Here is a 16,589-nt window from a genome sequence, read left to right as displayed (position 1 = left end):
TCCAGGCTCATTTATCAAAGATGGTAAGCTCTAAGGTTGAAGCCTTTGGTTTCCTTTTTGAACTTCATTCATTCTGCCGGGTAGAGACCTAGTCTCTTATTTTAGACCTTAAATATACTAGTTACTTCAGTTGGAAAGTACTTTAAAGGAGCTACCGATGACTTCAATTTTAACACTGTAATTCTTTAGTGAGAAACTATATCATAAAATACAGGCATGGAACTATCACTTCTCCCTGCGAATTTGGCAAAACAGAGTACTATATTCCAGGTTTTCCATGAACCACAAAAAGAAACCTAACAAAGAGCGTCACAAGGTTTGGAGAGCGTTTTGCTTAGACCAATGTGTACTTTGGTTGCGCAAGTGTTACCTTCGGGGTGACAGGCAGCCTAGTGCTCTAGCCTGTTTTGTGACCATGTTATCCTGTCACAGGAGTCTTTAATGCTCGTGATGAGCGTCAGCGACCACCCTAATGGCTTTTACTAGCCGACCCATGCTTGAACTTTTTTTCAGTTTATAGTGGCTCAGAGTTCTTTGAAAATAAAATTACCTCTTTAATGTTTCTAATGCCCAAATCCGAAATTAAACTGCAATCCACCAAGTGTTACTAGATACCACTCTTAAAACAATCAAGCAAAAATCTAGGAAAGATTCTCCTTAAGCAAACAATTGGTTTCTCAAACAAATATGCCAAGCAAAACTTAAGAAAACATGAGGAAAAGAACAACAACAACAAAAAAGCTAAGGCTCGTTTCCTGAGAGCACTTACCTCATGGGTGTCAAAGGGACATGGAGTGCAAATGCTTGGGTCCAGAAGATAAGCCTCTCTTCTTGCCAGCTTCTGCTCTGCAGCCCAGGTCTCCTGGAGGTTGACTGTATTCGTGGTTTTAGAATCCATGCAGCAACTAACTCTGGTAGGATGAAGACACCACAAAGTTTAGTAAAGCAAAGAGAAAGGTTTTATTCAGCATACGTTCAAAAAGGCAAAAGTGGGAAGCAGACACAAGCATGCTGCCAGAACCTTGTCTCTCTGAGTCTCTGTTCCCAGTTCTTAAGGATCCATTTTAGCAGGTCACATTTTGGGATCCCTTGAATGTTCTCCATTCTCTAGATACACACGCTTACACACTCACACAACCTAATTCGGTGTACCAACTTAAAGGGTATCTGAGCCTTTTATCCTTTCAGCAGTCAATTCCTCCCGCTTCTTAGGACTCTTCTAAGGCCTTACCTAGTCACTTATGAAATAACCCAGGTGCGTTTCATGTCTCTCACAGAACCATCAATTCGGTCCCAGAGAAACAGCTTTCAGAGCTGCTCCAAGGTCTCTAGGAGAAATTCCCTGGTGGCCCCAGACATTGGGACTGTTCTGTTTTCCAATCCCCCTCAGGAACTGATCAGACGGTTCCTGCCTGGCTCGCCAGAAATGTTACAGGGTAGAAACCCCAGGTTCTTACTTGGCATGACTCGTATTGGCCAACAAATGAGATTGAGGTGGGAGAAAAAAGGGCATCTTTATTTCATTGTACAAGAAAATGAAGTCAGTCCAAGTCATACTGCTTTCAAGACTGGAATACAACACTGTAGGGGAGGAAGCCAGGTAAAGAATACAGTGCTGTGGGGGTTCTCTCTCAATATTACCTTGTCTTGGATAGTAAATTACACTCACACCCCACCCCCCATGACTGCATCTTGTGCAGTCTCAAGTTTTCTTAGAAAAAGCTCTCCGTGTTTTTCTTCTGACTGCTTCTGACATTGGGTGCCTATCTCAGCTCCAAGATGAAAGAAAGAGATTACTTTCAGGGAAGGCACTTTGTTAATTCAGAGGCACAGCTAGCTCAAATATAGCAAGGCCTGAGATTTAATTAGACTCTTTCATAATATACATAATATTGGCTGAGGTATGATTTTATTTGACCTTGTGCTGTCTTGTAACTAGGTTGAAAATGGACAAGGGAGGACAAAGGCTGAATTTAACCATGGACATTTATAGAGGTTCAATTACTTATATAATATCTTTATTTTCTTACATTTCATTTTTATTTCTGTATGTCGGTTTCATTCTTATTAATCAACCTACTCCATATGCAAGTATGATATGAAATATCCAGCAAGGACTCTAATAGACTTGTTTGGGGTCACTGGCTTTTCCTTGGACCAGTCACTGCAATCAGGGAGACAGGGGCTTGTAAAAAGATGAGACCTCCCATTCCTAACATATGAAATGTGGGGAGAAAAAGCAATTTCCACAAAGAAGCAGGGTAGCACAAACATACCCGAAAGAACGATCATTCTGAGCTTAGCAGTAACTCCCAACACTTCACCAAGGAAGACATTCAGATATCTAGCAGACAAATGAGGAAATGCTCACGATCATTAGCCATTAGAAAAATGCACATCAAAACTACATTGAGATACCATCTCACCCCAACAATAGTGGCACCAAAAAACACAACATAACAAATGTTGGAGGGGTTGTAGGGAGATTGGAACTCTTATGCTTTGCTAGTAGGAATGTAAAATGGTACAACCACTTTGGAAAACGATATGGTACTTTCTTAAAATGCTAGAAATAGAAATACCCTATAAGCCAGCAATCCCACTCCTAGAGTATACCTAGAATATACCCTAGAGAATTGAGCTGTCACATTAATAGACGTAAACACACCCATGTTCATTGCAGCACTATTCACAATAGCAAAAGGATGGAAACAACTTAAACATCCATCAACAGATGAATAAACAAATTATGGTACAAACACACAATGGAATACTATGCAACAATAAAGGACATCTCACCACCTGGATGAATCTGGAGATCATTATGATAAGTGAAATAAGTCAGTCACAGAAGGACAAATATTGTATGATACCACTATTATAAGAACTGAAGAAAAGGTTTACACATAGGAAAAAAAAGCATTCTTTGATGGAGGGAGGGAAAGGGGAAATCACTAACTAGATAGTAGTTATCAACACAATGTAGTAACATAATATAGGTGAAGTCAGCACAACTGGACCAAAGCAATAGCATAGAAGTTTTCTAGACGTATACAAATACTTTGAAGGACTGAGTAGCTGGGGCTGCTGCCTGAGGACCATACTCTCAGGGGACATCTAGGTCAATTGGCATAACAAAGTTTATAAAGAAACTTGGGTCAGTAGCATCTGGGGTCTTAAAAGCCTGCAAGCAGCCATCTGAGATACATCTATTGGTCCCATCCTGCAGGGACCAATTGTAATGAAGAAAACCAAAGACACAAGGAAAATACTAGCCCAAGAGACTAAAGGACCACATTAACTAGAGACTCTACCAGCCTGAGACCAGAAGAACTAGATGATGCCTGGCTGCCCAAGAGACTAAAGGACCACATTAACTAGAGACTCTACCAGCCTGAGACCAGAAGCACTAGATGATGCCTGGCTACCACCAACAACTGCTCTGATGGATCACAACGGAGAGTTCCAGGTGGAGCAGGAGAAAAATGTAGAACAGAATTCAAATTCACATAAAAAGACCAGACTAACTGGTCTGATGGAGACTGGAAGAACCTCCTAAACTATGGCCCCTGGACGCTCTGCTAATCCAGAACTGAAACCATTCTTGAAGCCCACTTTTCAGACAAAGATTAAACAGGCCTATAAAACAAAAAATAACACATGTGAGGAACGTGGTTCTTAGTTCAATCAAATATAGGAAACCAAATGGGCAGTTCCTGTCCGAAAGTAGGACAAGAAAGCAGGAAGGGACAGGAACTGGATGAATGAACACAGGGAACCCAGGTGGAAAGGGGGAGTGTGCTGTCACCTTGTGGGGATTGCAACTAATGTCACAAAACAATAGGTGTATAAATCTTTGATTGAGAAATTAACTTGAGCTATAAACTTTCACCTAAAGCACAATAAAAAAAAAGAGTAACTCCCATATTTTCTACCAATCATTTTAAATTGTTTTAACTAATGTTTTCCAAACTCGTTTGATGACTAAACTTAATTTTATTTCACATTCTTTTTAAAATTACAAAACTATTTTTCCAAGAACTCCATTTTGTTAAACATTTTCATAGATTGTGGAACATTTTCAAACGTGTTTGCCCATGCTCATGTTGATATCAATTAAACTTTCATAGAAAATCCAATTTTTGAGACATGTAACTTCACACTAATGCCTTTAACACAGGCTGGTTGCAATACGCATGCTAAAGTAAACACACCTGGTGACATATTTTATGTTTTAGATGAAGACCTGTAAGCATCTTTTTACTAGAAGATCACGTTTATAGAGCAAAAACACAACAATGAAAAATGTGAACATTTACGAAAGTTCAGGGTGGCAGTTTATACTTCCCCTTATTCTGTGGGATTTTTTGAGGAAGATCCTTTAATTTCCTTTGTTGTTCCATGTTCCAGCATGAGAAGGAAGTAATGAGGAAAAAACCACCTCAGCTTTAATAATGACTTCTGCTTTCGAGTAATGTTAACTCAATATTACAGTCCTCTCATTTCCAAAAAACAGATCTATTTTCACCTCATGAGTACACCTCTGGTGGACCTGTATAAAAGGGCCCAGGAATTATTTCATGAGGCTCAGGAAGAAATAATCCTATAAAGATGCTACTTCAAAACTCTTGGCTTATTGGTAAGGGTTTCCTTTTGTTTTGCTCTGCCATTTGGGAGAGGGTGGGTATCATAGGAGGAGGTGTGCTATGTATGATATTATGCAGTAGTGACAAAGTAGAAAGACAATGAGAAATATGAAAAATATTGGAAATTTTGTGAAGCTTTGGGTAGCAGCAACATTGGAATAAGATTGAAATTCAACAAAAGGGAAGATTATTAATTATGTCAATAAAAATATATGATACAGGCTAGGTATTGCATGGGGTGAAAATGCTGGATATGAAAAAGGTAAGATATGAAGTGGAGAAAATAGAAAGAAGGGATAAGGGAGGAATTCATTTCTTTTTTGAGAAACTCATTTTTATTGTTTCCAGATGCCAGGTACAATGGTAAATGCTTTACGTCATTTCAATTTAATTCTCATACATAACCTATGTTGTAGGTATTATTATCCCCACTGATAGATGGAAAATGGACATTTATAAAGTCTAAATTATTTACCTAAGGTCATATAGTAGATTTACCCAAAACCCAGTGCCATCGAGTCGATTCTGACTCAGTGTTAGATGATATAATTTAAACCCAGGACCAGCTAAATCCAAATTCTTTATTTTTCTACTAGAAATTTCAGTAGTGACACACAACAATTTTTAATGCACTTTAAAAAGTAAGGCTGGAGAAAGGGAAATACGCCTAAGAAATATTTCAGAGCACATCTGAAATTAGTGGTAACCTTTAAACTTACACTTCACAGAAATTTCGTGAAATCAGGAATGGAAGAGATTACAAGGCCAGGAGCTATTTTTTTGCTGTGTCTAGACTTGTGAGGCTTAAATAGTGTTAAGGCTTTTGAAAATGTAATGTTGCTTCTGGCATTGTGCCTTGGTCTCAGTGCACCATTACTACAAGTACATTTAACATTGTGTGATCATTCTGCTTATGACTGAATACCAGCAAATTTATGGAAAATCAACATAAGTTCTGATTTTTTTTTCCAATGACTCCTTTTTGTGAAAGGCATTATGTAGTTTAAGAGGCATGGCTAGCTCATATTTTGCAAGGCCTGACTCACTGAATTACAGCCCATAATTCATGTGTGCTACTTATAGGATAATTTCATTTAAACTTTCAGATGCTGTCTGCCATGTATTTAAGTATAAAAGGGAACAAGGAAGGTGAAAGTCTTAAATTTGGCAAGATGGTGGTAGTTATATAGAGGTTGACAAGTTCTGACAAGTATATTTTGTTTAATAGTCCCTCTTCTTTAGTCTTCACTACTGCTGTGTTTGTTCAGGTTATCGTCAATTCTTGCAAGTGTTAGTACCAGAATTTACTAACTCCTTACAACTTATCTAACACTCTAACCACTCTCACAAATGGTTTCTCAGAGTTTTCGAGTAGAATTTGAGCCTCCTAGGCAGAATTGCCTCGAAGGCAGTGGGTTTGTTTTTTTTTCAGTAGGCCAATTCTGGGAGCCCTGGTTGCACAGTGGTTTAAGCATTCAGCTGCTAGCCCTGGTGGTGCAACAGTTAAACACTCAACTGCTAACTGAAAGGTTCGTGGTTCGAACCCACCAGCTACTCTGTGGGAGAAAAGATGTGACAGTCTGCTTCTGTAAAGACTACAGCTTGGAAACCCTACAGGACAGTTCTACTCTGTCCTATAGGATGACTATGAGTTGGAATTGACTCTATAGCAAAGGGTTTCAGGCTAATTCTACCCGTAAGGTTTGAGGCAAGTAAATATTCCTATCTTTAGGAACCAAAAAAATTAGAGGAAAAAGAAGAGACCTACTTAACAAGTGTTTTGGATGATGGAAAAAAAGAAATGGGGGCACCAATTACACATGCCACACTTATTCTCCATCTGTGATTCTATAGCCAACCGGTTGCTATCGAGTCAGCTCCAACTCATGGCGACCCTGTGTGTTTCAGAGTAAAATGTGCTCCATAGGGTTTTCAGTGGCTGATTTTCCAGGAAGAGATCACCAGGCCTTTCTTCCAAGATGCCTCTGGGTATACTTGAACCTCTAAACTTTCAGTTAGTAGCCAAGCATGTTAACTGTTTATACCACCAACCAAACCAAGCCAAACCACTGTTGTCAAGTCCATTCCAACTCATAGTGACCTTTTAAGACAGAGTAGAACTGTCCCATAGGGTTTCCAGGGAGTTGCTAGTGGATTCGAACTGCTGACCTTTTGATTAGCAGCCAAATGCTTAATCACTTGCACCACCAGGGCCCCTTACACCACCTAAGGGGTGTCTTCCCAAGGTTTGAGTGTTTTTTCTAAGAACAATAGATGTGACTAATGACTGTTATTATAATTATGTCCCCTTTCTAGTTATTACTGTCTGTTGCAGGAACCCAATTTCTGGTCCCTTGTTCTTAGAGAAGTCATTGGGATCAGTTTTAGTCTCAAAGTATCATCAGAAAAAATAAGCTGTGCACCAAAGTACCCCCAACCCTGGGTAGGGTTCAGAACTTTTAGTGTTTCCTATCCCTCCTCCTGCTCATCCAAAGCAGGCTGTACCTTTCTCCTACTGATCACGTGCCCTCTATTTCCCTTTTGTTTTCATTATCTAAAATCAAGCATATTCAGCCTAACTCTTACTTTATCTTTCCTAAGATAAGACACTAATAAAAATACTACTTAGAATAGCTATCTAACTTTTTCTTAAAGTCTCCACAGCCCTCAGCCCAATAATTCAATCCCTAAGGGAGTTTGGATGTGTCTATGGAACTTACATGACCTTGCCTTGTACAAATCATATACGGTTTTTGTTTGTCCAAGTTGAAAAAGTTTTTGTTTAAAAAAAAAAAAACAAAGAAGAAGAAGAATAGTTATCTAACAAGTTAGATTTTCTATTTCCACTTAGTTGAACATGATAATAAATACTATTAAAAAAAAAATACATCTAGGAGTTCCTGGGTGGTGCAAATGGTTAACACACTTGGCTGTTAACGGAAAGGTTGGAGTTTCAAGTCCACCCAGGGGCACCTTGTAAGAAAGATCTGGTGATCTCCTTCCAAATAATCAGCCATTGAAAATCCTGTGGAGCACAGTTCTACTCTGATATACCTGAGTTGCCATGAGTCAGAGTCTACTTGGCAGCGACTGGTGGTAGTCAAATACCTCTCCTCCTGTAAATCAGGGCCTCAAAGCAGGTCAGTCATGACTGATGAAGCAAAATCGGAACAGAGCCAAATTTTTAAAATTTGAGTGAACCAGAACAATAACCAGAATTGGGAAAATCACAGGTCAAAGCCTTGGAATGGGAGACACAAAAGAACCCTTTCCAGAGCCTGATGCTAGAGATTGAATTATTGGCAGGACTATGGAGAACGACACAAATTCAAAGCAGTGCGGCCAGCCGCCATCTTTGAGCAAGGCACCACTGTTTCCCGTTCTGCTCAAAATCTGAAGGGCAAGAGATTTGTTTGCTATGCAATACGTACGTTGTCCTTGTTTTCTAAGTAGGAGATTAAGTTACCAGCAGGGCTTCAATTCATAATTTTTCCTGTCCCAGTTATCATCTTGGCTCATCCAAATTTTAAAAATTCAGGTCGGTACTGGTTTTCCTTCCTCAGCATGACTCATCCAGGAAGAACTGGTTTGAAGCCCTTCTATAAATTCCTATGAATTAATTATCCAGTCTTATTTTAAAATAATGTTTCCAAAATGTAAATTTTATTTATCATATCCTAATTAAATTATTTAAAGTCTCTAAATCACTCTTGGAATGAATTCTTCTCCACGCTTTTGCTTTTGTGTTGCTTCTGCTATCCCACCCATATCCTTTTTCCACACATGTAGCACGAGCTGTACTAGCTGCAGAACTTAGAAAGATCTGGAAATGGGGAGAGAAGGGAAAGGTTGGCAAGATTCTGTCGATAAAATGATGAGATTGAAGAAAAATGGATAGCTTTGGTAAACGATAATGAGAACATTCAGCAGTTATCATTGCAACATATTACAAATGGTGATTTGCATGTACATTCTAGTCAGATGCCACTCAGTAGGATGCAGGAAATATTCATCCCTATGAGTCGGAAAGCAAGATGTTCTGCTGAAGATCATGTAAAAACAGCTGCAGCAGTATATCGACAGGGAACCGCCAGAAATTCAGGCTGGTTTCAGAAGAGGACGTGGAACCAGGGATATCATTGCTGATGTCAAATGGATCCTGGCTGAAAGCAGAGAATACCACAAGGATGTTTACCTGTGTTTTATTGACTATACAAAGGCATTCGACTGTGTGGATCATAACAAATTATGGATAACGCTGCGAAGAATGGGAATTCCAGAACACTTAATTGTGCTCATGAGAAACCTTTACATGGATCAAGAGGCAGTTGTTCAGACAGAACAAATGGATACTGATTGCTTTAAAGTCAGGAAAGGTGTGCTCCAGGGTTGTATTCTTTCACCATACCTATTTAATCTGTATGCTGAACAAATAATACGAGAAGCTGGACTATATGAAGAAGAACGGGGCATCAGAATTGGAGGAAGACTCATTAACAACCTGCATTATGCAGATGACACAACCTTGCTTGCTGAAAGTGAAGAGGACTTGAAGCACTTACTAATGAAGATCAAAGACCACAGCCTTCAGTATGGATTACACCTCAACACAAAGAAAACAAAAATCCTCACACCTGGACCAATGAGCAACATTATGATAAATGGAGAAAAGGTTGAAGTTGTCAAGGATTTCATTTTACTTGGATCCACAATCAACAGCCAAGGAAGCGGCAGTCAAGAAATCAAAAGACGCATTGCATTGGGCAAATCTGCTGCAAAGGACCTCTTCAAAGTGTTGAGGAGCAAAGATGTCACCCTGAAGACTAAGGTGTGCCTGACCCAAGCCATGGTATTTTCAATTGCATCATATGCATGTGAAAGCTGGACAATGAATAAGGAAGACCAAAGAAGAGTTGACGCCTTTGAATTGTGATGTTGGCGAAGATATTGAATATACCATGGACTGCCAAAAGAACGAACAAATCTGTCTTGGAAGAAGTACAACCAGAATGCTTCTTAGAAGCAAGGATGGCAAGACTGCTTCTTACATGCTTTGGACATGTTGTCAGGAGGGATGAGTCACTGGAGAAGGGCATCATGCTTGGCAGAGTACAGGGTCAGCAGAAAAGAGGAAGACCCTCAGCAAGGTGAATTGGCACAGTGGCTGCAACAATGAGCTCAAGCATAACAACAATTGTAAGGATGGCGCAGGACCGGGCAGTGTTTCGTTTTGTTGTGCATAGGGTTGCTGTGAGTCGGAACCAATTCGATGGCACCTAACAACAACAACAACGTGAGTCGGAATCAACTCGAAGGCAACCGGTTTGGTTTCTTTCTTTTTTTTTTTTTTGAATCCCCAGAACAGTTCCCTGAGTTATATAAACAGTTTATACTCAGCTACTAACTGAAAGGTTGATTTTTCAAATCCACCCAGTGCCACTGAGGAAGAAATTTCTGGCAATCTACTTCCATAGATTATAGCTATTGAAAACTCTAAGGAGCACAACTCTGTTTGGACACACACAGGTCATCAAGTGTCAGAATCGACTTGATGGCTACAGGCTTTGTTTTTGGTTTTTATTCCCAGAATAAAGTACCAGATCTGACATGTTCCTCAAAATCAAAGAATGAATGAGATGAAGTGACATGGGATAATAAAGATGGGAGAAAAAAACATGGTAATAAAACTGAGGAGAAGGTGAATCAAAGAGTTGAGAAGTAAAAGTAACTAGCCCTAAAATATTAGTCATACGATCCCCAAAAAACTCAAAATATCTTTGGACGTAGAATATAACTTTGCCTCAGAAGACTTTGGTCCACTTTGAACATCACATGCTAAAACATATGCTTCGTGCAAACCACTTGGTAGCTTTCCATCCTGAACAGAATCTGATCCTGTGACATATTCCCACAATAAAAGAGGTTCTTGGGCAATTTCCTTGACACATTGGAAGAATAGTTCCTCTTACTGCTTTTACCCAGCTATGGGTTTAAATGAGTGGGGTCATCTAACATTGTTCTGAAATACAAAGAATTCTATCATGCCATATTTTGTTTCTACAGATTTTGGAAGATGCTGTTCTCATCAGAATCCTTTGTCCACTGTGGTAATTTACATCCTGCTCCTGAATTCCTGTTTTCTCACCAGCTGTTTTTGTGAGTTCAGACTATGATTACTTTTGGACTTATAATCCGCATTCCACCTTCACCCTACTCACGACCCAAAGTAAAATTTTTGAGGTCTATAAGACATGTAGAAATATCTTCTGAAGCCCAGGAAGTATATTTCCTACAAAAAAAGTGCTAGAAATATTTTCATGCATTCTATATTACAATTTCTTTGCAATTATTTCCTTAAGATAAGGATAATTTCCAGGTGTGGAATGACTGATTGGAAAAAAAAAAATGGGTATTTAAATATGCTGTACTTTGTGGTGGTGGTGAAGAGCCCTGGTGGCTCAGTGGTTAAGAGCTCGGCTGCTAACCAAAAGGTCGGTAGTTTGAATCCACCAGCCACTTTTTGGAAACCCTATAGGGCAGTTCTACTCTCTCCTCCAGAGCTGCTATGAGTCAGAATCGACTCGAAGGCAAGGTATTTTGTGGTGTAGTGGTTAAGTGTTACGGCTGCTAACCAAAAGATCAGCAGTTCAAATCCACCAGGCACTCCTTGGAAACCTTATGGGGCAGTTCTACTCTGTCCTGTAGGGTCACTATGGGTCAGAATTGACTCAACAGCAATGGGTTTGGTTTTTTAGTATTTTGCAATTAGAAAAATATGTTAATAACAAAAGATTTGCAAACTACAGAAACCAAAGAGGACTAAGCCAAAGAGAGAATACATATATAATATTAACACCCAGAGAAAAGTACTTCTCACTGAAAATTTGAAATATAATTTTATAGTATATTTTCTATTAGCATATAGTATTTTAAATAAAATTAAGAAAATTAATATCATACTGTACATATTGGTTATTACCTATACAGTTCATTTTATTGCATATTCATTTATGATTTTTTTTATTATCTATGTGGACTTCTATCATCTAGATATACTCAAATAGGTTTCAATAAGACCCTATTGGGAAGTTATTTAATTTTTTAACATTTTAATTATCTTAATAATCTTGCAAATAAATTATATATCATAGGTCTGATAAAGGAATTAATACCTTTCATTAATACCAAAGCTATAGCCCAAATGATATTTTAGTGTTTTTAGATTAGCATTTTAAATGCTGTTAAGATTGAATAATGATAGTCAAATGGTTAGTTCATTTAATTGAATGCTTATTTTATTCATACATTTTTAATATTTCTGTTTAACATTTAGAATAATATATCTTTATATTCTAAATATAGTATTGCCTCTTGTCACATATGTTGCATTTTTTTCGCTTTTTAAAATGCTTTAATTTTTTCTGTTTAATATAGTATTTGGTAAGACAAAAATGTCTAACATATATGCAAGTTACCAAGCATAATATAACAAGCACAGGTAAACCCACCATTCAACCAGGAAGCTCTTTATCAACCATTTTTTCTCCCTTTGTTTTCCTCCTGTCTTTCATCTATCTGCTACCACCTCCAGAGGTAACTTGTATCCTGAATTGTGTATTTCTACTTACGTTCCTTCCTAAAATAGTTTTAATGTGTGTGCGTGTGTGTCATATATGCATAAATAATGTGTTGTTTAGTTCTGCTTGTTCTTAAGCTTTATAAAATATCACATTGCAGTTAGAGTTCTGGGGCTTGCTTTTATCTTTAAATATTATATTTCTAAGCTTCATCTTTGTTGGTACAATAAACCTCATTGCCATCGAGTTGATCCTGACTCATAGCGATCCTATAGGACAGAGTAGAACTGCCGCATGGGGTTTCCAAGGAGTGGCTGGTGGATTGAACTGCCACCTTTTGGTTAGCAACCGTAGCTTTTAACCATTGCACCACCAGGCCTCCAAATATTATATTTCTAAGCTTTATCTTTGTAGGTACAATAGCTGGCTATAGTTAATTCAGTTTTTGCCCATGTAAAAATATTATCTTATATAAATATTCCCAATGAATTTACCTATTATTCCGTCAATAGTCAGTTGGATGTTTTATTACTGTTACCAAATGTGCTGGTATAAATATTCTTGCACGTGTCTCCTGGTGCCTATTTGTAGGAGTTTACCTAGAGTCTATAGGTAGGAATGAAATTACCAGGTCCCAGGATCTCCATATTTTCAGCTTTACCAGATGGGATGAAATCCATCAGCAATGTATATGTATTCCCAGTGATCCACAGCCTCTCTAACTTCGAAACATTCAGAGATCTTAACTTCTGCCAACTTAAAAAATATAAAACCTTACCTCATTGTTATTTTAATTTTCTGCTCCCTAAATATTAATGACTTTGAGCATCTCTTCATATATTTAATGAACACATCTTTGTTTTCTTCTGTGATGGTCTGGTCAAGTCATCAGCCCATTTTGCCTGTTTTTCTAAACATATACATACTTTAAAAAATATAATTCAAATACTAATTCGTAGCTATAATTTGTGTTGCAAATATGTACTCCAAGTTTCTGACTTTTTTCACTTTTTAAGTGGCGTCTTTCAAAGAACAGTTCTTAATTTATCGGCCATTGTCTTTAATGATTAATACTTTTTGCATTTTAAGAAAAACTTATTTTCCCAAAAACCAGATGAATATTCTTCTTTACCTCCTAAATATTATAAAGTGTTGCTGCAATATTATAAAATTACAATATTATAAATACTATAAAGTGCCTACAAATTTCCAAATTAGATATTTTTATGCATGGTATAAGATATGAATCTCATTTCTTTTCCCAAATAGGTAATTAATTTTCCCAGTATTATTTATTGTAGAGTCTTTCCTTCCCATGGTGATTTGCACTGCCATCTATACCATATATTGTAGTTTTATAGAGTGAGAGACTCTATGAGGACACTCTACTTTGTTCTGATTATCAATTTTCATACCCTTACACCAATGCCTCACTGTCTTAATTACTTTAGCTTTCTAATAAATTTTCATATGTATCAGAAAATGTGCATGAAATTAGTCTTTTTATTCAGAAATATTTTGGCTGTTCTTACTCTTTACTTCTCTATATAAACTTTGGAATCTGCTTAACAAGTTCCTAAAATCACAAGCTGGAACTTCCATAGACACCGAATGTATAGGCTAGAGAGGGTAGAATTAAACATGGAAGCTTCTTATTACTGAATTTGCTATATATTCTCATTCAAATATTCTTTACTGTCACTCAGTAATATCTAATCTTTTGAATACAGATCTTACTTATTTTTGTTAAATTATTGATTTGTTATCAATGATTTTGTTCCCATTAAAAATGGTGTCTCTTTTAAATTACATTCACTGTTATTGAAATAGAAAAATTATAATGTAATTATAATGCATAATAATAACAATATTACACATTACAATAATTATTATTCTTTTTTATTATTATTATTATTGTGGTGCATTGAAATTTTAACCAGGCACATTGCCACCCTTCTTATTATATCTAAAAATATGTTGGATATATTATAAAGCAAAAAATTGTATATAAAATAAAAACAATTTGGCTTCTTCCTCTACAATTCTTATGCTTTTAATTTCTTTTTCTTGGTTTATTGTACTGGCTAGGATCTCCAGTACAATGTTAAATTGAAATAATGACAGTGGACATCATTTTCCCTGCCTTGATTTAAAGGGGATGCTCTGAATGGTCTCATTTTAGGGTTATGCTTCTTTTCTGTTTTTGTTGGATACCACTTAGAGGGGGGACTTTATTTCTATTATTTTACTAAAAGTTTTTTTTTTTTTTTTACCATGAATAGGTATTGAATTTTATGAAATTATTTTCCTAAATATGTGAAATCGTTGTATGGATTTTCCCCCTGAGTATATTAATATGGTACATAATATTTATAGATTTTTCTATTGTCATACCAAACTTATCTTAACAAACCTAAGGTTTATTGACTTTTTAAGTATTTCACATGCTAATTTTAATATAGTTTTTACATCACTTTGAAAGTGTCACAAACTTACAAAAAAGTAAGAGAGAGAACCCAAGATGGAAACCAGTCTTTTTATAAGCGAATCTCAGAAGTGACATTCCATCATTTCTGCTCTATTCTATTAATTAGAATTGAATCACTAAGGCCAGCCCACACTCAAGGGGAGGAAATTACACAAGTTTATGAATACCAGGAAGCAGGGATCAACCGGGATCAGCATAGAGGCTGCCTGCCACAACATGCTCTCTGGGCCTCAATGATATATGTCTCTCCCACATGCAGAATACACTTATCCCCTTCCAAGGCAGGTTGCCAAAGTCTTTGCCCATCATAGAATCAGCTCATATCCAGAGTTCCATCATCTAAATCAGACTTAAGTGTAGAGGAGGCTCCTCTGGTGTGTTTTGTTAAGCTCAGCTCTGTAAGTACAGTCCCTTTTATCTATAGAACTCTGAAACTAAAGAGACAAGTTATACCCCCCTAAACCCAACATACAATGGTTAAACCCGTAAACCCGTTGCCATCAAGTCGATTCCGACTCATAGTGACCCTATAGGACAGAGTAGAACTGCTCCATAGAGTTTCCAAGGAGCATCTGCAGATTCGAGCTACTGATCTTTTGGTTAGCAGCCATAGCTCTTAACCACTATGCCACCAGGGTTTCCAATGGTTGAACAGGCACAGGATAACTGCTGTAGACATTCTTGTTCAAAAGGGGGGGCAAATACAAGGCACACAGGAGTCATTGATCCATACCCATTCCAAAAGCCAGCCAGGTAAATGTTGGAAAACCCTTGATTAAGCCTTAAACCCTGGAAATGGTTCTCCACTCTGAGCTCTTGGTTCTGTCCTCTGAACTATCCTTCATTTTTTTAATGAAAGGCAGGTGTGTTTGCCACTGAGTAATTTTCTGAGACTGCACAAACATTGCCAGCTTGGACTAAATGGGGCAAAGACAACACAAAATAAAAGACATCTTTGGATCCCCAAACATTCTTGGTTTCGTTTTTAGATCGTGCTATCCTGACCATACCCTGGGTTTTATCTTTACTCTGAAGTCATTTTTTAATTTTGACCTTTTTTTTTTTTTTTTTTTTTTGCCATCTGGAAAGACTGAGAATATTCAAAACCATCAAGTCTCAAGTCCTTGAAGCTTAACAGGTCTTCTTTTAATTTTCCTCTCTCTTCTCACATTTTATGATAAAAAGAAGAAATCAGGTAAAAATTTCAACACTTTGGTTGGAAATCTCCTTAGCTAAATCATCTGGTTCTTTAGGTACATATTCCACCTTCTACATAACTGCAGGAGAGAGTCTTGCTACACTTTCTGCCACTACATAACAAGGATTCCTCTTCCTCCAGTATGAATAACATTTTTCTCACGTCCCACCAAACTCTCACATTCAGCATTCTCAAAGTCCAAAATACTGCAAACGGGAAGTTCAAGGTACTTTTAACTCACTAACACTGTCCTCAAAGTCCACTCATTTGTTCCAGAACCACTCCCACTTTTTAGATTTTTAAGATCATCCCCCACTTTCGGTGCCAGATCTGTGTTAACAATTGCTGCATAACAAATTTCCCCAAAACACAGCAGTTTAAAATAACAGACATGTATTATCTCAGTTTATGTGGATCAGAAATTCAGGCAAGATTTAACTGGGTGTTTTGGCTCAAGGTATCTCATGAAGTTGAAGTCAGCCAGGCTGTGGTTTCTTTTTACATAATAAGGATCTCTTTTCCTTCAATTTCCAGTAATATTTATATCACTTTCCTGTAAACACTCACCCACAGCTTTATCAAAACCATAAGGCTTCTATTAACAGCTTCTTCAAGACACTTTAAGTTTTCATTACACTCCCTCAAAAGTGCCTGGTTCAAAAGCCACTTCCATATGGCTG

The 16,589-nt window shown here is 37.4% G+C and overlaps 1 protein-coding gene across 2 annotated transcripts in view; it reads left to right on the top strand.

The window, feature by feature from the left end:
* The first annotated feature begins 4,519 nt into the window (after nucleotides 1-4,519).
* LOC126075121 (scavenger receptor cysteine-rich type 1 protein M160-like) overlaps nucleotides 4,520-16,589 on the top strand; it is a 66,897-nt gene continuing 54,827 nt past the window's right edge. For both annotated transcript variants that reach the window (XM_049882341.1, XM_049882340.1), the window contains exons 1-2: nucleotides 4,520-4,639; nucleotides 10,710-10,802. In XM_049882341.1, the coding sequence (XP_049738298.1) occupies nucleotides 4,612-4,639; nucleotides 10,710-10,802 (121 nt within the window). In that variant the 5' untranslated portion in view covers nucleotides 4,520-4,611. The remainder of the gene's footprint in view (nucleotides 4,640-10,709; nucleotides 10,803-16,589) is intronic.

The sequence above is a fragment of the Elephas maximus genome, chromosome 4 (assembly GCF_024166365.1).
Source record: "Elephas maximus indicus isolate mEleMax1 chromosome 4, mEleMax1 primary haplotype, whole genome shotgun sequence".
In the NCBI taxonomy this organism is placed as follows: domain Eukaryota; kingdom Metazoa; phylum Chordata; class Mammalia; order Proboscidea; family Elephantidae; genus Elephas; species Elephas maximus.
The sequence above is the reverse complement of the archived record's forward strand: the minus strand, read 5'-3'. Positions and strand labels throughout refer to the sequence as shown.